The following is a 22,699-nucleotide window of genomic DNA, read 5'->3' as shown; positions in this document are numbered from 1 at the left end:
GAATATGAAAATGCCGAGTGCAAAAAATTCAAGCACCGCGAACGGACCTAATGTTTAATTCTTAATTAATTGGACGATATGATTCTTAACGCAATTATATAATTATTAATACATTAATACATTACGCTACAAATGCATCTAACGTTTATAAAAATTCACAAAATCTTCAGCATGAGCTGGTTAAATAAACCAATTTTCCTTTGAATATGTATTGTATTTTTTACTTTATAAAAATTAGGCGCATTTGTAGCATTAAGTATATGTATTACAATAATTATAATTGTACACATAACACACATACATAAAATAAAACATACATAACATACATAAATAAATATAATAAATATATATAAATAAATATGATATATACATAACCCGCCATACAGCATAGCATTTGCAGCAACATCGCTGCCAAATTGTTGCAACGTGTAACTTTTGTACAACTTTGCGCTCTAGGGGAAATATAAATATAATAAACATATATGTATAACATAAAATAAAAATAATTGACATACGTACTGCGTATTTGATAAAAAGAACTTCGAAATATTTTGAAGTGAGCAAAATATTCTGTAGTGACATTATATGAAATATTTAATTTCTTTTCATATGTATATTATATATGTAATGTATCATTATATTACACATACAATCTTTTTGGTTAGTTACACAAAAATATTTTTTCATTATATTAAAATTTCTATATACAATTTGACGATATAAAGAAACTCTACATTATTGAGAAATAATAAAGAAATCGCAGGGATTAGGTTATACTCACGCTACGCATATATCACTTTTACATTTTGCTCAAGCAAAGAACGTGATGCAGTGTTTCGAAGGTAAAAATATGAAGGTAAAATTAATATTTCCAAATAAAATATTCTTTTCCTTTCAAACGGTTTCAAACGGTACACATATTTCATGATTAATCTTTTAGGAAACCGTATATGTGACATCTGATTTATTATTATACATCAACTTCTTTTTTATATATTTCTGAATATTTAAAATTAGTTAGTCTATTGAAAAAACTAAAAAATGTTTTATTTATTAAATAATGATATTAAGATAATTAAATATTTTAATTATTATTTTAACATAATATATTTATAATACATATAATACACATAATATAATTAATATAATAATTATATTATTATATAATACATAATATTTTTTAAGTATAGAAAATTACGTTGATACAAAAGATTGTAAATATTGTAAAATAAAATATTTAAAAAATGTTTACGTACAATAAAAGTTGTTTCTATTACGCAGAAACGACGGCCGCGTGCAAAAAATTCTCTGCAAAACTATTCTTATACGCATGAACGTTTTCCGACCAAAGCAAAGAGCATTCACGATTCAAAAGGACGAAGTTTTAAACAAAGCTATTCTAAGCTTCAGCGAAACGATGAATATTGTGATAATACATCGTGTCTAAAAAAAGACGCGTTTGGTTCATTGGAATCTCTCTTTGACGTGAAGAAACCATTGAATTTGAGTGATGTATTTCCTTTTGCACTCCATTATCATCAGCAAAAATTAATCAAAACATCCAACGCTACAAAATCAGAACCATTCGTAAAAGCATTATTTTTGCAATCCTTTTCGTCACAGACAAATATTGAACCGTTTGTTTCCAAAGCGGTAATTATGCTATTATATCATAATATTCTATTGCATTTCATTCTCTAATTATTCGATTGCTTATTCGTTCTTATATATACTTGAGTAACAAGAATTAATTTTCTATTGCTCAAAATCATTAAAAAATAAGAGTAACAAAGGACTGAAATAATTTATGGGTTTTTATAATTTTTATATATGGAATTTATACTTTCATACTTTATATCATGATAAAACTAATAATTTTTTCAGTATGAAAAACATGACAGAGTAAAAGTTGAACAAAATACAAATAATCAAATAAAGAAAAATATAGAAAACGAATTCCTGTTAGAAGTCTCAAAATCCGTGGAATTGCAATTAAATGATTTGATTCACTACCAACAAAATCGCTCAGTGTAATCATTTCTTTGTTTCCGTAGTATTATTTTTATATGTTATATCCAGTAACATCATAAAATATAATAACATGTGTATGTAGAAATATGGCTGAAAACGAGATACCGGACAGTGAGGTACAAGCAGAGGAAGAAAAAGAAGCAACAGTTGGAGATACTATCGTAGACGAAGAATCTGCAGCGATAGAAGATCTTAAGGAACAACAAATTGAAACTAAAGAAGATGACGAAGCTCAGGATAAAGATAAAAATAAAACTACAGGAGATAAAACTAATGACGAAGACGAAGTTGAGAAAAATGAAATTGGTGATGAAGATAAAATTGAAGAAATTAAAATTGATGAGATCAGAGAAGATAAAGCTGATGATGAAATTGAAAGCATTGGTAAAAATAACATGACAATAAAAAAAAATATTAAAGATAGAAATAATTTACCAGAAAAATCTCTGTTTTACATTTTTTTTTTATTTTTTTTTTTATTTGATAAAACATATATTTCAATTATTTAAAATTAATAACACAAATGATCTCTTACTCTCTTTTTCTCTCTTTTTTTCACTCTTTTATTTTCAAATTATTACAAGTAAATTTTAAAGGTGTAGAGGAAGTGACAAAATCTGAGGAATCTGTAAAATCGATCGAAATAAGCGCACCTGTTAAAACTGATGATATAATCATAGAAGTAAAAGTAATGAATGAGAGATTTATTCTGCTAACAGATGAAGTCAAACAATTAAAGTGTGAAGTTTTTGAATTGTCAGAGGTAATCGGAGGTTTCATTATTATTTAATATAACTTTATTAATGTGATAATTCTAATTTATAATAATACTTCTTAATTAGAAACCCGAATTAACAGAAGAAGATAAGCTAGCGTTTCAAGAGAAACAAGACATTCTCACTTCAAAAGTAGCGGAACTGGAGGAATTAACGCAAAAAATTCAAAAAGTATACGAAAATATTTAAAAGATATATTATATACTACATATATATAATCCTATTAAATTTCTACTTATAAAAATCCTATTTATATTTCACATGTAATCTTTGCAATAAGCTTGAAATTCTGAAATAATGCGTGTAAATAAAATAAAATAAATAAAATAATATATTGCTAACTGTGTTAAAAATATAATGCACAATAAACATAATGCAGGCGCGAGAGGAAGTAGAACGGCTTCGTAAAGTGGAAGAAGAAACTGAGATAAAAAAAAGAGACATAGAACCATTCAAAAAAATTTTAGAAGAAGATTACTTCGAGATACCGCAAATACAATATCCCGAAGATAAGTAAGTCATATTTTATTCATACAAAATGCTGCTAGCCAATCAAGATATTCTCGATCATATATTCTTATTAGGCTTCCAAGAGTAATTGTTTGTGGTTACACGGACGTGCTCCCAAAACTCGTAGTAGCGGATACCGAACGGAAGGGAAGGGAAAAGTGTTTTGAAAAATTAACCGGCAAACTAACCGAGTCTTTAACGATGCAGGAAAAATTGGTCAAAGAAAACGCGCAATTGGAAGGTGGAAAGTATGCTTGTCTTTTGTATAATAAATTCTAAATCTATATTCTATATATAAATACATAAAATAAATGAGTTATATTTAATATAAAAATTACATCTACATATATAAAAATTTTCCAAGGAATATTTGATATTTGATTATGACTATACATATAAGTGATTATAAAATAGCATAAAGTATATTAAGAGTTAAATTTAGATTTGCTGTTCAGATGTCTATATATTTTAAGAAAACACAAACTTAATATTTTAAACTAAAGTTAAAATAATTATAGCTTTGAATAAAATAAACAGAAACAAATGTATCAATTGACTTTTTCAGGACACTCGATATAATGCAAAAAATAATTTAATACCCGATAGTTATTTTATTTATATGACAAATAATAGACGATCAAATGAAATGCTTGAAAATTAAACGGTTCCCTCGGTGACGATTTCACGATGTTTTCAGCAATTTGAAGCATGCCAATCATACGTCACTTATGTATACGTAACCCGGTTTGTTATGATATACTGATATCATAAAAATGAATGAAATGTACACGTTAATGATTGTTTCATTCGCGAAAGTTTTATAACATCTTAATTTTAATTTTAAATAATCTTTTTTTATATTTGTCTCACTTTAATATATTCTGACATATTGGAACAAAGCGAAAAATGAAGATTGCATGAAAGCTGTGTTGTCCTGCAAAATAGGTACAAACTAGAAGAAGCGTTGCTAGAAAAAGATACTGCTCTCGAAAGTTTACAGAAGAAGGTATGCGGCCTGCAAGCAGAAATGCGTATAATTGTCAAAGAAAATATGGAGTTGAGTCGCCAATTGGCTACTTTAAATCAACTAGTGATTAGACCTACTTGCTGTTACACCTGCCCAGGTATTACTGCTCCGTCTTCTCCATCAACATCACCGACGTTATCTTCGCGTCCGCATGTCAGCGCGCAACCTCGAGACAATCGATGCAAATGCTGTTTGCGATCGCCATACACTAATACTTTATCACCAACTACAGAGAGTGCATGCAGTAAGACGAATAATTAACAGAATATGATAGTTCAGCCGTTAAGAAATAATGTAATAGAAGCGAGATATTTTGCATATTTGGTAAAAGAAAGGTTTGCAAAGGCGACAAATTTTTCTATAAAAAAAAAAAAAAGAATGTTTAATCTCGCAGATTCGCCGAGGCTTACAGGAGGTGGATCGCCAACAGAGGAACGTTATCTCGCAGACAGCAATGATTTGCAAAACGTAGAGATGTGTTGCCGAGGTCCAGCCGTTGTTAAGTCATTGCTTCCTCGGGGAACATGTCCTGCAGAATTGGAAGATAAACTTACAACATATGGCAATAGTACTAAACAATTAGTAAGTTTTAAAATGTGTTTGAGATAAACGTAATCCTTTCTACAATAGTAAAAATTGAGAACAATGTAAAAAATAATTGAAAAATTTTTTTTAAGCTGTAATCTTTACATTCCTTACATACGATTTAATAAATATAAGCACAATATAAGCAGAGTAAGAAGAGATAACAATTTTTATATTTCATACATTTTCTGTTTCAAAACTAATCAATCCTTTGATAATATTCTTGAGGCTTCCATGGGTGCTTTCTATATAAAGATTATACGTTTCGCGGGTTTCGCATAATCTCTATATAATGAATCCTTTATTTATTGTTCATACATACAAAAATTAGTTAAAAACTAATCGATGAAATCCATGGAATGTAATGTCGCTTCCAAATTTTATTCTAGGAACAACAATTAGGCAGTATGGAGACTGAGGTACGTAACATGCAGATGGAATTAGCAAATGTGCAGCGAGAGCGACAACAATTGGAACAGCAACGTAAACTGCTCAAATGCACAGGACCTTGCGCATCGTGCGCTTGTTGCCCACCTCCGACTTCGACAAGTGTGACACCCACGTCAGGACTTCCGTTAATGGGAATTTCCAAAGTATCTGTAATGTCTGCGATGCCTCTCACTCAGGTACCCTGTACGGTTTATATTTTAACCAAATTTTTCAAATAATATTCATCTCAAACAATATGAGTTTTTACGTGCATACTTCTTTTTAATATATTTTTGTAATTTTTATATCCTATCGTCTATGATATTAAATCATGCTACTTGTTTTCGCTGTATAAAACTGATATAACTAGCGAGCAAAGAGTAATATATTTTTTATCAAATATAGACGACTACGCAGGCTGCACCTCTAATGTGCACTGGTTCTTGTACAAACGCTGCCATGGTAAGGCTATAAGCAAATTTAATTGTATATATGCTTTGAGTAATCATAATAACATAACTTATGACCAAAGGGCCCTAGTAGCGTTCAACAATTAAGCGATCTTCGTGAACAATACGCCCGGCTACAAGATGATTATAAAAGTAAGTTGTGTGAGGTATCGTGTATGAGAACGGAAGCAGAGAAATTCAAACAAGATTTGCGCGATGCAAAGGAAGAGAAGGAACGAATGGAGATAAAACTGATAGACGTTCAAGAACGATTAAAATTTCTGGAAATAGAGAAGGGAAAATTTGAAGGTAATTCACTATAGAAATAACAACTATAATATAAAGCTCCGATTTAATGTACGTAACAAAAAGCATATTAATTTCGAGACAGGTCATAAGGAACATCTCATCGAACAGGAACAAGCTCTAATGGTGGCGAAGCAACGCTTTCGAGAAGCGCAAGATGAATTAGAGGAGCTTCGCTCCTTGATTCAAGATCAATCTGCTCAACTGGAAGATTATCGCAATAAATATTTGCAAGTTGTTATCGTTGCGAATCTATCTATCTGAATAAATTATATTCGATATTTTTTCTCACATGTAAGCGATTATAAAAATGAAATCAATATAATCGATATAATCTTAGGCCCAGCAACAAGTTGAAGAACAACGTAGACAACTAGACCTTATGGAAATGGACAATGCACGAATGAATGAGAATGTTACTTTAGAAATCGGACGTGTTAAAGTATATCAAATACTATAATATGATTGCAATTTGTTCGAATTATGTAAAGATGTTCTCATTCCGTGTATATGTGTGTGTGTGTGTGTATATATATATATATAATGTAATTAATGCAATTAGAATCAATTTCAAGAGAAATTAGCTGAACTTGCACCGTTGCCTGATATCCTGAAACAAATGCAAATGAAGATGCAGGAAGCGCAACAGATGCGCTTAGTCGCTGAACGTAGCTGCGAGGATCTGTCGCGAGAGTTGCTAGGGTGCAAAGATAAAATTCAAACTTTGCACAATCAATTGGACGTATTGCGCACCGAGCATCAAGCACTTCAGGTTGTGATTTGCTACATAATTTAACATAATTTAACAATAGTAACGTCATTATGTTAATTAAAAATAATTAATTACTTATATAGGATGAAAGAGGACTAGGTTCCGACAAGTCCGAAGAGTTGGAAAAAAAGCTTGGCGAGTTGCGACACGAAAACGAAAGAATGAAAAACACATTGGCACGATTTGAGGAACACGAAACACAATTGCAAAAACGTATTGACGAGAAAATGCACGAAAACACGCAACTATCATCAATGTTGGAACAGGTATGTGTTGATTTAGTGATAAAAAAATATTATCCGCAGAGTCCGCACTAGAGTCTTCTTCCGTTTAAGATAAGGGAGGATTCCGCTAGACAAGTAGCGAGAACAAAGGAGCGATGCGAAACTATGCGAAGATCGATGCAAGGCCAGATAGCCGAAATGGAAAGGCAATTGGCACAGTGTAGAGCAACAGCGCGTGCCGCCCAACGAGACAGAGATGAGGTAACGATTGCAAATACCATGTAGAAATGTTAATAAAGTGTTACAGGAGTGTATTTACGACACGTTTCTCATTAACTTATGCAGATCAGACAAAAGATGCAGAGTCAAATAAATAACTTAAACGAGGCATTTAAACACGCGCAAGGCCGTATAAAATCGTTACAGGGTCATGTAAACTATCTCAAGACTTCTTACAGCAATATCTTTCTCGGACAAGGAGAAACACCGACAAGTGCTTTGCCAGTAGATGATTCTTGCGATTGCAACTATTAAATGCACATGATTTTTCAATAATAATCTTATATATTTTTGTTCGATATAGCGAAATTAAAATATATTACTCGACGTCACACAAGCCTTGTTATGCATTTATACTTTAAGTAACAACATTTTGATACAATTGACAAAGTTGATTGATAAATAATTGTTATACCGTGTCACCCTTTTTATAAATTTTGAAATTATAAACGACATATTTGAAATATAAGAAAATAAAATCAAGACTTATGCACATTTACTGTACGATTACTTATATCATTATTTTTAACACATGATTTAATTGTAGTACTTAACATATACTATTTCACATAAATTTCTTCACATGGAAAATATATTATGAATGCATAGATACAATGCTATCTTATCAGAAATTTTAACAACAAAAATGGCATGCATCATTGTTCGATATGCATATATTGGATGTAAACATATCTTTTTTATTATATATGTTTTATTTAACGACTATAGTTTTTTTATAAGCAATAAAGTAGGACGATACTATGATAATTCCATAGTGGCTGAGAAAAAAATAAACAATAAAAATATGATGTATGTACATGTTTGAAAAAAATTAACATTGAGATGGATTTCTTTAATTTGTATCCACTGAATGAAGCATATTGAGCATATTAAGAATAGCATCCGAACGCGATCGCATCCTTTCCATTTCCATTCGAAATTCTTCCAGTTGAGATTCAATTCGCTGTGCGTACGCATGGCAGCATCTGTAAATAAGTAAAACAATCATGATGTTACAAGATTGATATTATATAATCTAAGGAGCAGATATTTAGTTTTATTACAATTTAAGATTTTCACTTTTACTAACAAAAGATATTATAAATTTCATAAATAATGTTACATCTAGTTACTATCACAATTATGGAATGCTGTATGTATAATGACAAAAAGTTTTAAGAAATATTTGAAAGCACACCTTCCGGGTTGTCCTGCATTTGAACACAATGGTTCTGGAGATGCATACGGCGAAATTTTGATTTGTGGAGAACAACTTCTTAAATAAGATTCTTTCTCGTGTGTACAGCTTTTGTTATTACCGGATACATTAGGATTAGAATTGTAACAATCTCCACACCCTCGTACGAGATCCATTAAAATTCCTCGTACCCTTTTTCCAATTATTCTTCGTCGTCTCGCCTAAAGAGAAAATAATTACGAGTTATCACACATACAGTTATAACCATACAAATTTTTATTATATTCATAAAATTATTCGTACATGGCGTAAACTCACCTCTGGTCTTTCACTACATTGTTTCAGCTTTATTAACGGCTCTTCTTCATGTCTATTAGGAGACGAGTGACTACATGATTCGTTATATTCCCGATCTATATTCATCATTAGCGGCTCACAAGTTTCTTTTAACATGGTACAACATTTGTGATTTTCTTGACAATTCTCTGAATTATGCGATGAATGATGACACGTCGTACAATTTTTACAAACGTGCTCGTTGCCTTCTGAGGCAATATTTTCATGTAAATGCTTGTTAGGCTCTAGGTTTCTTGAAAAACTTTGTCGACGTTCTTGAGTGCTTATCTTTTCTTTGCTATAAATAAAACTATCTTCGAACTTTTGCTTTTCGTTATGTAAGGAACAATTGCACTTCTTCTCTGACGTGTCTATATCATGAGTACAGCAGGAATGTAATTTTTCTTGGGGATGTATTCGTTTATATCTTAGCCATTCCTTACGATATTTTGAGAAATCACAGTCTTCGCATGCATTTGAATTACATAATTTATCTGCTTTATCTGTAGAACAAGATGCTTTTGCTACGTTAAACGAAGGTGAATGTAGACATGAAAAATTAGATGCTGCTGAGGATAGTTCAAATCTAGGAGGACTTTTTGATTTTTTACTTGTTGAACATACTAAATTACTGCCATTGAATCTGGTATTTGGTGTTTTTTGCCAATAATGATGATTTTTGTCTTTCATTTTAGTAGATGCTTCTGTATCATTTTCAGTTTCAGCAGTGGATTCTTGACTGATCTGAAAAATACATTTTAGTTTGAGTACAACAGAATCTTGAAATTAGTTTCTTTATAAATTATAATTTATAAGATCACTTACCTCTTTACCCCAAATGTTGATTGTTCCGTTCATCTCAGACATTCTTACTTCTACATTACCAAGCAAGTACGGACCGCATTCTCGCCTGCGTCCTTTTTCATTAATAGCCTTATCATTTTCAGGCTCCTCTGCTAGAATGAGAAAACTACGATCTTTACTATTTTCGTCCTCGCGATATACAAAGCACTTTACATTATCCTCTGGATCATCAGCGGTTTCTGTCTTGCTCTCTACCATAGATGTAGCAGCTCCTAATTGACTTGTATTAGCATCAGGTAAACTTGATTGCAAATCTATATTCTTATTTATCGAATCACACGAGTTTTTAAATTGGGATTCTGAAAGCGTTTCATTAAACTTTGTATGTGATTCTACAGAAGATTGGGAAACTTTAAAAGATTGTAGAAAATTAGATGGTTCAAGAATGTCTGTAATCTTTCTTTTCTTAGAGCTGGAAGGGAGACATTGATAATTACTCTCATCATTTTGCAGATCCATCGATACATTTTCATTTAATCTTTTCTTCGAATTTTGTACCAATGGACTTTCTGGCTTTGTTTTTCCCTGTGTAATACTTGAAAGAGTTTGCAAGATTCGGGAGGAAGTAATAAATGCGCGTGATAATGAACGTGTTTTTTTCGGTGTACCGTCAGTCAATACTATACTATCGTCAGACTGTAACGTTTTCGTTATTTCAGGTGGTTTAATGGACACTGATAAATTACAAGCACTGGAACTCCAATGATCTATAGAGCTTAGCGTCGAAGCTACACTACTACCTGATATTTTATTATTGGATTGTTTGACATGTGCGGGCTGAATTTGATCTTGGGGTTGATTAGATACAGAATCAATAAAAACGTCTGTTTGAACTGATGCAACCTTCTGTTCCGGAGGTTTGTTTTCTTTTTCATATTTTGCTAATGTTTTTCTCAGTTCATCCAATTCCTGTTTCATTTTTAAATTTTCCATAAGCTGCTTTTGATATGTATCAAGCAGACTGTTATATTTTACAGTCTTCTGCGTTAATTTCTTTTTCAATGTGGTAACTTCTGAAGTAATCAAATTCTTGAATTGTTCATTTGTTTTCTCAAAAGTTATTTGCTCATTATTATGTTTTGCTTCATCTGACATTGTCTTAATGCTTTTTATATTCTCAATCCTTAAAGAACAAATCTCTTCTTCTCCATCTGTGGATACTTCCATTAGATCTGAATTATTAAATGCCTCAGATTGAATATGTTCTTGCTCAATAACATGGGCGTTTTTATTTAAATCAGTTTTTTGACTAGAATTAGAAGTGCCATGCATATACTCGTCATAACTTAAAGTCCGCAAATCGTAAAATACCGTTGGTATTTCTTGATGACCATTTTGAGTGAGAGGTGAAAAATTTGGAATTTCTTTATCAGTATAATTGAATTTTAACGATTTATCTTCAATTGTTCCATTTTGTTTTTGCATTTTACTATCTGTATTTGCAAGATCTCTTTCATTTTGCGTTGACTCAAATGGTATATCTATTTGAACTTGAGTCGGTATGGATTCCTCATGTATTGGCTCTAAACAGTTTTTATTTTCTTGTCCATTCAATATTATTGGCGTAGTAATAGTATTGTAGGCCACTTTATCCATGCTATTCTCGCATGTCTCTGCGATTTCCAACTCCTTGATCGTTCTTTCGGCATAATCTTTTATTGTCTTGTTAGTCACTGTAGGCGTTGTTTTTTCTGTGTCATTGTTTTTGTGATCGCTGTTACTTTTATAGTGGCTTGTATCCTCCTGATGTTGTTTTACATGTTTTTCCATGGAACGTCTATTTTGGTCTTTTATATCTTTGATATAGCGTTTAACTTTGCTTTGTACATAATGATATTTTCCTGGTATTGGTTGCTTTCTCTGAATCATAGAATACACAATAGCTTGTTCTGGAATGTTTGGATAATTTGGTCTTAAATCTTGTGGGTGTCTTGTTTTAAAATATCCATCATTCATATTATTCTTGTACATTTTCAAATCTTGAAGAGAAAGGCTTTTTTCTTTGTGACGATTTTTCAATCTCCTATTGAAGATAAAATCATCAGATCTTCCATCATAATAATCTGTCTCGTAGTTATCATCGATACCATCATGCATTTGTCTAGGACTGTCTTCATCATCTTCTTCATCTTCGTCATCTTCATCATCATCATCCTCGTCATCCATTAAATGCTTCATGTTACTTGGATGATCCGAATCAAAATCATTATCAAGCTCTAAATTTTCCATATCTGTAACATGATGAAAGCTACATACTACTAAAAAATATACGGTTATATCAATATTATAAGTTCAAAGACATCGACTATTGCTCGAGTTGAATATGTACTAAGCCAATTCTATTCTCTTATTCTCTATATCTCTAACGCTTGGTTTATGCTTCGGCCTTCTTAAAATCCTAAAATTCAACCAATAGGGCTGCCAGTCTTAATTGGTCCTAACTGAACTATATATTCCGTTGGCTGAATTTTTATGGATCTAAATCAGGCACAAGTCTCTTTATTATTAACTTACCGTCACTATCTCCATATTCATCTTCGTCATCTTCATCATTATAAGGATGTTGATCGATTTCTTCTTCAGATGATAAAACATACACACTACTCGCTGCTTGATCGTCGCTAGGATAGGGACTCGGGCTACGATCTCCTTCCATCTCTCGAGACTCATTTTCACGCTGCTTCACGTTAACAATGTCCGAGTCATCTGGTCTTGTGATACTAGACACACTGATGTACGTCGGCATTTCCTCATCCTCGAGCAGAGCCGTGTCGGCCTGATTCATTAATTTCGTTTCGCTCTTGGATGAATCGTTAGGAAGATCTTCCATCGCCTTTGTCTCCGTCTCGGTGTCGTCGGGCGAGTGCTCGCTGTTCTCCGACATCGTGGAAAACTATGGGCAAGAAGGAATCGCGGATTATTATCAATTGATGCGATCTAACGATCGAAGAGCGAAGACGACGGAATTAATTGATTGTCCGATTTATTTCCGATTATTTTCAGACAGACGTTAAGTAGACAGACGTTTGCCGGCTCGGTGAACATACGTGGCGCGCAATGGAAAACACTTTTTCATCAGCCGCCATTACAGGCCGCACTTTGAACGATATCTCGTAATATCGTCATGCCGCTGCCGCATCGTTTACGTGTCGTCGGAAATAATTCGCGTACTTGTTTGATAATATGGATCGCTAGCGTGATGGACAATCGGCCGTTAAGACGCACTCTCTCTTAATTCTTTCCCCCGGTACCGATATCACGCAAGATTAATGACCTGCACGTTGCAGGACTAACGTACATACGTGATGGACAGAATCGAGCGGGTCTACCAGCTACTCCTCTTTTCACTCGCGACCGCGTGGTAATAATTGAAAGTTCGATTCACGCAGAGTGTGTCAATCGATCGAAATTACGGTTTAGATCATTTCATTGAGATTTACAACAAGCACTCTTTGCTCTCCTCGCTGATCCTCGCACTGTGTATGTACATACAAACGCACCGCTGACACCGCTGTAAAGTGTAAATGCCGAGGTTTTTGCCACGCATGCGCATGCGTATGCGCGCTCTCTAGTCTGTACGAGCCGTAGTAGAGGATCGTGCCAAATCTCACGTATATACATATATACAGCGGTAAGCATATGTGTGTGTATATATATATACACACGGCGAAAGCTCCATTTAATTCGTTTTATTACGACAATCGATCCCGGCCTTCGACGCATACGAATGAAAATTCATCAGTGCGCCTTTTTTTTCCTCTTCTCTTTTTTCGACAAACCTAACCTGGCATTCGATGGCAGTGATCATCGCTGAAAGTTCTGCACGAATTGCAGGAACGCGCGCACGATAATCCAATTCTAACCTAACTAGTAGGAAAGGAGAGAAACGTTCTTTGAACTCTCGGTTTCACAATTCACGATGTCTACGGTTGGACTTCCTCTCACTATCGAGTTCGGGTAAGACCGAGAAAATTGAAATTTCATATAAGCATGCGTCATGCGATGAGATAAAGTATCGCCGCGCGGGACGAACAAATCACGTCGTCTGTCGAATGTTCGCAGGGGTGGAGCAGAGTTGTTATTTGATGGAAAGAAGCGGCACGAGGTGGACTTACCCGGTGAGGAATGTAAGTATCCTCGATACTGCTCGGAAGCAGTTAGCTCGTGCCCGTAGCTTTGTCTCTTTTAGTCGTTAATAGTAATCAATCGATTCTACAGGGACGCTGAAACGACTGCTAAGCTGGCTGCGGGATAACCTCTTGACAGAACGGCCCGAGCTCTTTATGCAGGGCGACACGGTGTAAGTGATCTTACATATAGTCATACACCTCTTCGACGTTTGTTTGCGGCCGCGAAACAAAAGAACTTGAAAGAATTCTAATAACGCGATATCCGCAGTATTTAGCCGTGTCGATCGAACACTGCAGGTTTACTTTGCATATAAACGCGTCACATCAGTCACGTGAATTCGCACAGACCGAAAATGAATGGGATCGACCGACTACGGCGACGGCCGACATCGTTAATGAAGATGGCCGCGTACACTACGTACATACATGCATATATACAATATAGTGGCGCATGGCGCATATCGCCCCGGTCGCACGCGCAATTCACAGATGTCAGTATCTGTATCTTTCGATGCATTCCGGTATAGAATAGAGATCCTCAAGTTAAGAGTCTGGTCACGGGATAAATATGGCGGAAATACTTTGCTTTACATTGCAGAGAGTAGATACATATTATGAATGGCGGCGACATTAGGCTTTGTATATTTGGCAGAGTACATATTGTATATAAGTAGGGTCACATACTAAGGTTACCTGCTATTATGGTCACGCGCTATTATCCATAGCAAAAAGTCTCATCATCAGGCAAGATGCTATAAAAGAATTTATTGGTAACAAGAAAAATGCCTAATTGTTGTGTCCTCGATTGTGCATATAATTTAAAGTGACAAAGGATTTTCCATGACAAGTTCCGCCATGTCTAATTCAAAATTATCCTATCAGAATGTAGTTGAGAGTGGCCAGACTCTTGAAGGTTTCTAGAGAGATTACTGACGAGATATTATTAAAGACCGTGAATCCTGGGCAAATTTTCGGCGGTATGAAAAGGGCCCGAAGGTAATTGAAGAACGCTGACATTATCGACAATTGATATAAATATGACATAAATATTTGACATAAATATTTGACTTATACATTATTAAATTCATGACTTTTACATAAATGTTCCATAAATAAATATGCATACTTGCTAAGCTGCAATATCCTATATATTGTAGAAAAATTACAATTTTTTTCTCCGCAGTTATCATCTCTGTTGATAATCAAACTTTGACGATAACACTGATATCACAATTTCTCATAGAGAAAAATTGAGTATTATTGAGTTCTAAATGCATAAATACGTCTATTAAACTAATAAATCATAAAATAAGTACAATATTATCAGTTTTTAACTTTTAATTACTTCAATATTTACGCGTACTCTCATAAGGATGTCGATCTTTAATAGTATCTTGTCGGTGCTATGGTACATACAAGTTTGTCCAGATTCTCATAAGAGGCTTGTTCTTTTTAGCTCAACTTTTTGTACGATTTGTCTTTTCTCTTTTCCTCTCCAACACGGAAGGAAAAGGAAGGTAAACCGTACAAGAATTTTCGCTAAAATAGGACAAACCTATGGACAACAACGATGCTTTCACACCGAACGTTGATTGATGAAAAACGGATGATAGGGGTAAATTTTATCCCCACAATCGGCTTTTTAAGCACTCGATGTCAAAGCGCTGTTGTCTTTACGAGGGCTTTAGGCTGCATAAACAAAATTATCCAATTACATTTCTTTTTTAAAGTCGCATGTAAAATGTGATTGAATAATTTTCTTTATTCACACGTTTATGCGACTATGCAAGTTGTGTGGATTCTTGGCCCCATGAGGTATATTTTACGCGTATCGCGTAATCGCGTAACCAATCAGAAGCGATCCGTTGTTGTAGTTTTACATTTTACTGATTGGTTACGCTGGTACGCGTAAAACTGGAAACACAATAGGTACAGGCAATAGGTAACATACAGGCAATAGGAACGAGAAATAGAAAATAACGTGTTATTCAATTAGAGCTCTGGAGTATAATATTGAATTTATTGTATATCCCAAAGCTTTGATTGGATGGCTAGTTATTCCCTGTTTCGTGTACTTATTCTACTATTGCTTGTGCTTATTGTGTTTTTAGCTTTACACGGCAAATACATCTCATATGACTCCATCCTTAGACCGCAGCATAAATTTTTACATTAGTTTTAAGCTTTAAGCCATAAAATTTGATCAATTACAATTGAATGCGAGAAGAATAATAGATTATGATTTGTCCATTTCTTATGACTAAAAGCTTAAAAATCTATTATAGATCCGGGCTTACGCATCTTACGAAATGAATGAATCATAGGACGGTATTCATAGTCCGATCTTATTTCAAGATTATCTGAAGTAATGTCTTAAGACGCTAATACGGCCCTCTGATTGGTTCGTGACTTCTTAAGTTTGTACTTAAGACGGTCTTGAATATTAGATCTGACTATACCGGCCATAGTTAATTATTCTCCTCTCATTCAATTGTACTCGTAATTGATCAATTTCTACGGCTTACAGTTTAAAAATTGTAGAAAATGGCTTAAAGTCGGTATTCACATAATCAATTCTTATATTTTTATCGATAAAGCGCGTTCTAAATACGGGCCTTTATAAATATATAAATACGGAATTGTCGTATGAATCGATTTCTTGTAATTGCGTTTTTTGTAGCCGATTGAAAATTGTATGGTAAAAAATTTACGGTAAAGTAAAGTGATTTAATTCGGTTATTATTCTCATTATCAATTTAACGTACGTTATGTTTTGGCATATTTTATTTTACATTAAATCGATGTTGATAAGCTTGATAATTAGAGAGAAAGAATCGACTTCTCGTCACTGTTGAAAATTGTTGTTCGCAAATATGTCAAAAATCTATGATTTATCAGATTAAATATCGCATGTTAACGTCGTTGATTAGTATAGTGCTCGCTTTCGTGACATAATGATAATGATTTGTACAATGATTGGATTTGCGAGATGTTATCTTTCGATAGTTTTTACGAGACTAAAACGAGAACTGATGGCGGCGTATATTTCACATTTCTCTCGATTTTAGTTTGTTCTATTTTTATATTTCGCTCGAAGGAAAAAGGAAAAGAAAATATTGAAAATCGCGAATTCGAGATCAAAACGAATGAAATGGCGTATATACGGTATGCGTCTACATGATGTAAGCGAGCATAGTGAAGTCGGCTGCGAGTCGCGGTCGTGTCGATTCTGTAGGCTCAATTCAGGCCAATTCTATGGGCTCAACGACTCGAATGGTATCAGCCAATCGGTTGAACGATATTGGCGGGACATCCATTTTGAAATTTTCGTTTTTGCGAGTGACAGTTTTTCGCAGTGAATGATCGAGGCTGATCGCGGCGGGTTTTCGTTCGCTCATTGTTTCATGTTCGTTTCGCGCTCGTTTCGCGTTCGTTTCGCGCTTGTACCTCCAACTTCCCGTAATTGATAGAGAGTACGGTATCTGTAAGTTTTCGACATACACACAATACGCTGGCAGCAGCGGAACGAGCAACTCGATTTAAAAAGTTTATCTTGTTTCTCTAGGAGACCGGGCATCTTAGTTCTGGTTAACGATGCCGACTGGGAATTACTGGTGAGTTTTTGGACATAGTGTCTGTTCCATTTACTGTATTTCATCTACACGTGTATCTATGTGCAATGTACTTCTCCTCGAATATCACATATTGGAACAATTTTTATGAGAGAATTATGCCAATGTATTCGATGATCGTAAGTTCTTTTGACTAAAAGTTCATCAAGTACACAAGTTTTTCAAGAATCGTCCTTCGACTACATCTTTCTCGGCCAATTTGGAGGTAATTATTTAGAATACCCTCCCCCCCCTCTCATCTCAAATCTTAATAAAATACACTTATTCGACGTGTTTTCACTCAAAACGAAAGAATCTAGCAAAAAGAAACCGCGGTGGTCGGTCTCGTGAATCGAGTTATTAAGCGTTAAAGTTGGAGACTTTAGAGGTTAAAATATTTGTCATTTCGATTTTTTCGCTACAGCTCTATGTATACGTTCTGCATTAATTACACAAATTCACTGCTTTAAAATTGCTTTAAAAACACAAATTCATTGCTTCACATACAAAAATTCACTGCTTTAAGCACACAAATTCTTTGCATTAGTAGTGAATTTGTGAAGCAGAGAATTTGTGTTTTTAAAAGCAGTGAATTTGTGTAATTAATGCAGAATGTATACATACAGCTGTATTGAATCAGGATGTAATACATATCTCAATCTCTAAAGTCTTCAACTTTAACACTTAATAACTCGATTCACGAGGCCGATTACTGCGTTTTTTTGCCAGATTCTTTTTCGTTTTGAGTGAAAACACATCGAATAAGTGTATTTTTATTAAGATTTGAGGGGAGGTATTCTAAAAAATTACCAACATTAATTAAAAACACTATTTGTGTTTAGTATTTATAGCCATAATTAAATTTAGAACTAATGCCATTTTTTACGAGTGAAATTAAAGTAGAACTTTTTATATAGTCATTAAATTTCGCGTTACTTATGCTAATTCTACTTATGCTAAATCTTGCTAAATATTGTAAAATAATATTATCAAGATTGCAAAACAGAAAAATAGTATATAATAAATTTAAAATTATTTATCTATTATATTTTTTAGTGGTAACTAAAATTCTCAAATCTGACTTAAAACGTTTATAAAATTAAAATCATATATTTGATTTTTGCTTTTCTACTTTTCCACTACATTTTCTTTCAAGATAAATTTTTTATATACATCTTAAAAATATATTCGAATTATTAAAACTTCATTTTAAGGAAAATCTTTTAAATATAGATTTAAATGCACAACGAGAATGGCAGACGGATTTAAATTCGAAAAGGATTGAATTACTTAGCTACGTGATTCTTAAGTCGTCACACTGATATGAGAAGTTAATGCACCGTATTCGGCAACTGAATTCTTTGAAGACGGAATTTATATTTTCTTTTCTAAAATTAATAAAAATTTATTAGTAGAGAGACATATTTAAATATTCAATAAAAGTGACTACTTTCTTTGCGCAATAATTGTTTAAATTTTTTCAAGAATTTCATACAAGTTCTCTATCTGATTCAGCTATTTCAATATTCATATATTGTATATTCCGTGTATAATTGTTTTATACCTATTTCGAAATTTTTTTTCCTTTGCTTGCAATAAGTTTAGAATACATTTCCTAATGAAGAATTGCAGAATCATAATCAGAAAAGAACAATTCAAAATATTTTTGGATTAACGTAAGATTGGGCTGAAGATAGAAGAAAAGCAAATTATGAATAAAAATCATAAGATTTTATTTAAACTTGTTTTTTACCGAACTGCTTTTCGATAACTTTCTGTTATATACACTTCACGCTGTCGAGAGATATTAATAGTTTTATTTATAACATGCAATATTTATAAAACTACAGTTTTATTATTATATTATTAAATAACAATGTTTCCATGATATACAATAACTGCACTATACATAATACACGTATAACTATTTACAATAAATACAGACCACCAAGTAGTCTGAACGATATATACGAACATTTCACGTGGAAGGGAACATATTAAAAGTCATGTTTGTGTATTTTAGGATTAATAAAATGAAGAGCTTGAACGATTTGCGAAAGCCGAAAAGTTACCGAGTGTGATTATTTAAAATATTAATCTCAAACGCACAGAGAAATGTTGCGGAGGCGAATGATACCCCTCGTCGCACGATATTTCTTTTCCCACGTCGCCAACTCCCACAGTGACGCACGGCTGTTTCTGGCGTCTGACAAACGGGATACCCCGTGACCGGTTTTTACAAACGGCATAATCGGTCTGTCGGCTACCATCGCCATCGCTACTTGCGCGCTAGATAGGGTGCGGGATAACGGAGCGACTCCGGACGCTGAAAGGGCGCAAATGACCTCGGTTTGCCACACCCACGGAGAGAATTATCATTTTAAATTTGTAAATGTACACGCCGCGGCTATTAGGAGGAAAGACGCGGTTCTCGCCGGGGTAACGTTCGAGCGGGAAGATGCTGCAGCGTCAGGGAGCGTCGGAACGAGGGAAAAGATGATGGCTCTGGCCATTATTATGATAATATCGTCGCTTCTTGGCGAAGCTTCTCCGCGCAGCTTCGCTTTTGCGCGGCTTTTGCGTTTCCGCGTCTTTTCGCTCGGCTCGCTTCTTTTCTCAAGGCACATGTATGTGTGCGTATGCGCGCGCGCGCGCGCGTGTGTGTGTGTGTGTGTGTGTGTGTGTGTCACACACAGAGAGAGTATACATGTCATCTGCTTTCTTTTTCACCCGTTTCTTTTTCCACTCGCGTCCCTCTTTTTCTGTAATATAGTTGCGCTCGTGAAAATCTAACTTTTTCGAATCTTGCATATCTATGTAATCTCTTTTTGGATATCTTTGCTATCTCGAAAGTTAAAGGATGTTTAAAGGCATGAACTCAGAATTAAAGATGAAATCTTGGTAAAGTCAGTCTATCTTCATTTAGGGTATATAGGGCATTCATTGAATTTTCATCTATATCATGGATTTCTTAAGCAACTCTTTTCCTTGATTTTAAAACATCAAGCCGTAACTATTATTTAAATAAATGACTGAAGGTCTATAAGGGTTTTTATAACTCAAACTCTTAAGATGCAAATAATAAAATTTTAATTTCCAAACTCTATTAAAAAGATGTAATAAAGTTTTTTGATTGAAGTTTGAAATTTAAAAATAAAGTAAAATTATAATAAAGTGCAACTTAAAGTAAAGTGAAAATTATTACTTGAATTACTTGTTTGAAGTATTTACTTAAAACTTCTGGAAACAAATGATACGAAGAAATAGTATACAATTAAATTTTGAATGAAAATTGACTTTTAATTTCTTAAAGAATATATAGATATTGATATATGTAAATTAAAATATTTCCTTAAGCTTATTATTTTTTATCATGTTTTATGTTAACTTTTTAGTTATATTTCGTATCGGTCTATTGACCAAAAAGATATAAGAAGTATAGAGATATAAGAAGATATAATTTCAGGGTGAAGGCGATTATAAACTATGCCCGCGGGACAAAGTGCTCTTCATCTCGACGCTGCACGGAGGATAGAAGGTACGAATTTCCAATACTGAAAATCTAGAATAAGTCATCTGAATATTGTAAACTTTTTTCATGTACACGAAATATTTTATACTTCAACTGCTGCATTTTAAATGCGACATGAGAAAATAAAATATTTTTTTTTGTAAAGTATATACGTCAGTTTCAAATAATAATTATGATATTATTTGTTTCATTGCATCATAATTCTGGGTGGATCAAAGTTTTCGAAATATTATTATAATTGCAATATTTTTATGAGAAAAGGTTTTCGAAGTACCAGATTTATTTTTAAAATTATTTAGTATTGTCAGATTGGAAGATTTTTACCTTTCAAGACAGACGATGTAATGTTGCGAAAAATAATAGGTTTCTTTTACAATAATTTATGCAATAAATTTAATGTGTATTTTAATATTATTAGAGTTAATCATTTAATAATTAATATTTTCGAAGTTTGGCTTACAATTAGATATTATTCAGTTACATGTTTACAAACTATCATGTGATCTGTGAATAATAAGTTATCACGTTGTGTGCGCGAGTTAACGAAAGTTTTAAATTGCGGCAATTAGTGATCATATATATAATTTGACTTTATAGTCACGCGTGAATTGCACGTTTCTCTTGTTGGTTTTACGTTACTATTTTGTAAAAAATATAACGCAAAGTGGGATATCCATTTGAATATCACGTTTATCAGAATCGCACGTGCTGCAATTCGACGGATATTTAATTAAAAGTGAAAATTGCCGAAGTTTAAAAAAATTTATTTTTGGTAAATTGAGATATTTGTAGATGAATAAAGGATTTTTTACGTATTTTATGCAATATTATATAAAATATTTAAACTGCGAAATTATTTTCTGATCAACATTTACCATCCTTTTGCTAACATTTCATTGGCATTCCAATTTCCAATCTGCAATACTATTGTCATACTTGTTCTTCGAAGCCACACATCCTATTCCTAGTTTCCTGGCTGTGAGCGCAATTTGATAGCAATGCGTACCTCATATATAAATTATAAGCTTGAATAGCTTTACGTATATTGCGTCAAAATTGCGTAACACAACGCGAGATAACACACGCGTTTCTCTCTTATTAAAAGGAAAGAGTTGAGTGATGGAAAATCGATATGAAAATTTTGTACAAATATTACAAAAATGTTAAATTGTGTTTTATAAATATATTTGATGCCTCTAGAAATTTCATACAAATATTAAAAGCATTCTAAAGTTTTTAACTATAATTAAATATACACAGTGTCTATCTGTGTTTCACTATACATATCATATCTTCGTTTAAATTTTTAATTAAGTTTTTGGTTAGACACAAATATATATGTTACGTAAAATTTAAACAAAGATATGATATAGTGAAACACAGTTGTGAATTTTTAGTTAACCAACATCATGATGGTTTTTGCTGCAAAAGCTATCTTGATGTTGCTTGTAATTAAAAAGACTCTTAGTCTTTATCTTTTTTAAAAATCAACATACACGCATATATTAATGCATTAATCACTATTTATATATTAAACTCTCTATTCCAAGAAACGTTATATGAATACTAGTATTCTACGTATATTACTCTATATATTTCTGTGTATTTATTATATATTCTATATATTCTCTCTCTCTCCC

General features: G+C 33.2%; 3 protein-coding genes across 10 annotated transcripts in view; 2 read left to right on the top strand and 1 right to left on the bottom strand.

Annotated features, from left to right (window-relative positions):
• Positions 1-669: 669 nt before the first annotated feature.
• Positions 670-7,696, top strand: LOC108746190 (myosin-2 heavy chain). 3 transcript variants are annotated; one of them, XM_018482805.1, is made up of 19 exons: positions 670-856; positions 1,282-1,653; positions 1,885-2,030; positions 2,114-2,415; positions 2,634-2,794; positions 2,874-2,978; positions 3,187-3,320; positions 3,392-3,565; positions 4,263-4,588; positions 4,739-4,926; positions 5,319-5,555; positions 5,764-5,820; positions 5,891-6,116; positions 6,199-6,347; positions 6,454-6,555; positions 6,676-6,885; positions 6,969-7,151; positions 7,221-7,370; positions 7,455-7,696. In XM_018482805.1, exons 1-19 carry the CDS (start codon positions 827-829, stop codon positions 7,641-7,643), a joined length of 3,441 nt encoding a protein of 1,146 aa, XP_018338307.1. In that variant the 5' UTR covers positions 670-826; the 3' UTR covers positions 7,644-7,696. The 3 variants fall into 3 exon arrangements, with proteins under 3 accessions (XP_018338307.1, XP_018338306.1, XP_018338308.1); XM_018482804.1 differs by having other exon boundaries at positions 2,628-2,794; XM_018482806.1 differs by lacking the exons at positions 670-856; positions 1,885-2,030 and having other exon boundaries at positions 1,575-1,653; positions 2,628-2,794.
• Positions 7,697-8,132: 436 nt separating this feature from the next.
• Positions 8,133-14,662, bottom strand: LOC108746051 (kinesin-related protein 4-like). 3 transcript variants are annotated; one of them, XM_018482560.1, is made up of 6 exons: positions 14,610-14,662; positions 12,301-12,679; positions 9,748-12,017; positions 8,905-9,666; positions 8,587-8,807; positions 8,133-8,374 (listed from the first exon to the last, which is right to left on the bottom strand). In XM_018482560.1, exons 2-6 carry the CDS (start codon positions 12,668-12,670, stop codon positions 8,242-8,244), a joined length of 3,756 nt encoding a protein of 1,251 aa, XP_018338062.1. In that variant the 5' UTR covers positions 12,671-12,679; positions 14,610-14,662; the 3' UTR covers positions 8,133-8,241. The 3 variants fall into 3 exon arrangements, with proteins under 3 accessions (XP_018338062.1, XP_018338060.1, XP_018338061.1); XM_018482558.1 differs by lacking the exon at positions 14,610-14,662 and adding an exon at positions 13,902-13,967; XM_018482559.1 differs by lacking the exon at positions 14,610-14,662 and adding an exon at positions 13,089-13,259.
• Positions 13,362-22,699, top strand: part of LOC108746056 (ubiquitin-related modifier 1) — a 163,626-nt gene continuing 154,288 nt past the window's right edge. For 2 of the 4 annotated variants that reach the window (XM_018482571.1, XM_018482572.1), the window contains exons 1-5: positions 13,362-13,743; positions 13,849-13,913; positions 14,005-14,086; positions 17,482-17,530; positions 20,994-21,065. In XM_018482571.1, the coding sequence (XP_018338073.1) occupies positions 13,706-13,743; positions 13,849-13,913; positions 14,005-14,086; positions 17,482-17,530; positions 20,994-21,062 (303 nt within the window). In that variant the 5' untranslated portion in view covers positions 13,362-13,705 and the 3' untranslated portion in view covers positions 21,063-21,065. The remainder of the gene's footprint in view (positions 13,744-13,848; positions 13,914-14,004; positions 14,087-17,481; positions 17,531-20,993; positions 21,066-22,699) is intronic. The other 2 variants (XM_018482573.1, XM_018482574.1) reach the window with 2 other exon arrangements.

The sequence above is a fragment of the Trachymyrmex septentrionalis genome, unplaced genomic scaffold (genome assembly GCF_001594115.1).
Source record: "Trachymyrmex septentrionalis isolate Tsep2-gDNA-1 unplaced genomic scaffold, Tsep1.0 scaffold16, whole genome shotgun sequence".
NCBI lineage: Eukaryota > Metazoa > Arthropoda > Insecta > Hymenoptera > Formicidae > Trachymyrmex > Trachymyrmex septentrionalis.
Note: the sequence above shows the minus strand (reverse complement) of the source record. Positions and strands in the feature narration are given on the sequence as shown.

Excerpts from the sequence above, each read along its gene's own strand:
- LOC108746051 (XM_018482560.1), bottom strand. The coding sequence starts at position 12,670 with ATGTCGGAGAACAGCGAGCACTCGCCCGACGACACCGAGACGGAGACA. Across the intron at positions 12,018-12,300 it reads TGAATATGGAGATAGTGACG|ATATGGAAAATTTAGAGCTT; the intron begins GTAAGTTAATAA and ends ATCATGTTACAG. Across the intron at positions 8,808-8,904 it reads AATGTAGTGAAAGACCAGAG|GCGAGACGACGAAGAATAAT; the intron begins GTGAGTTTACGC and ends TTTTCTCTTTAG.
- LOC108746190 (XM_018482804.1), top strand. The coding sequence starts at position 827 with ATGCAGTGTTTCGAAGGTAAAAATATGAAG. Across the intron at positions 2,031-2,113 it reads TACCAACAAAATCGCTCAGT|AAATATGGCTGAAAACGAGA; the intron begins GTAATCATTTCT and ends ATGTGTATGTAG. Across the intron at positions 4,927-5,318 it reads GCAATAGTACTAAACAATTA|GAACAACAATTAGGCAGTAT; the intron begins GTAAGTTTTAAA and ends ATTTTATTCTAG.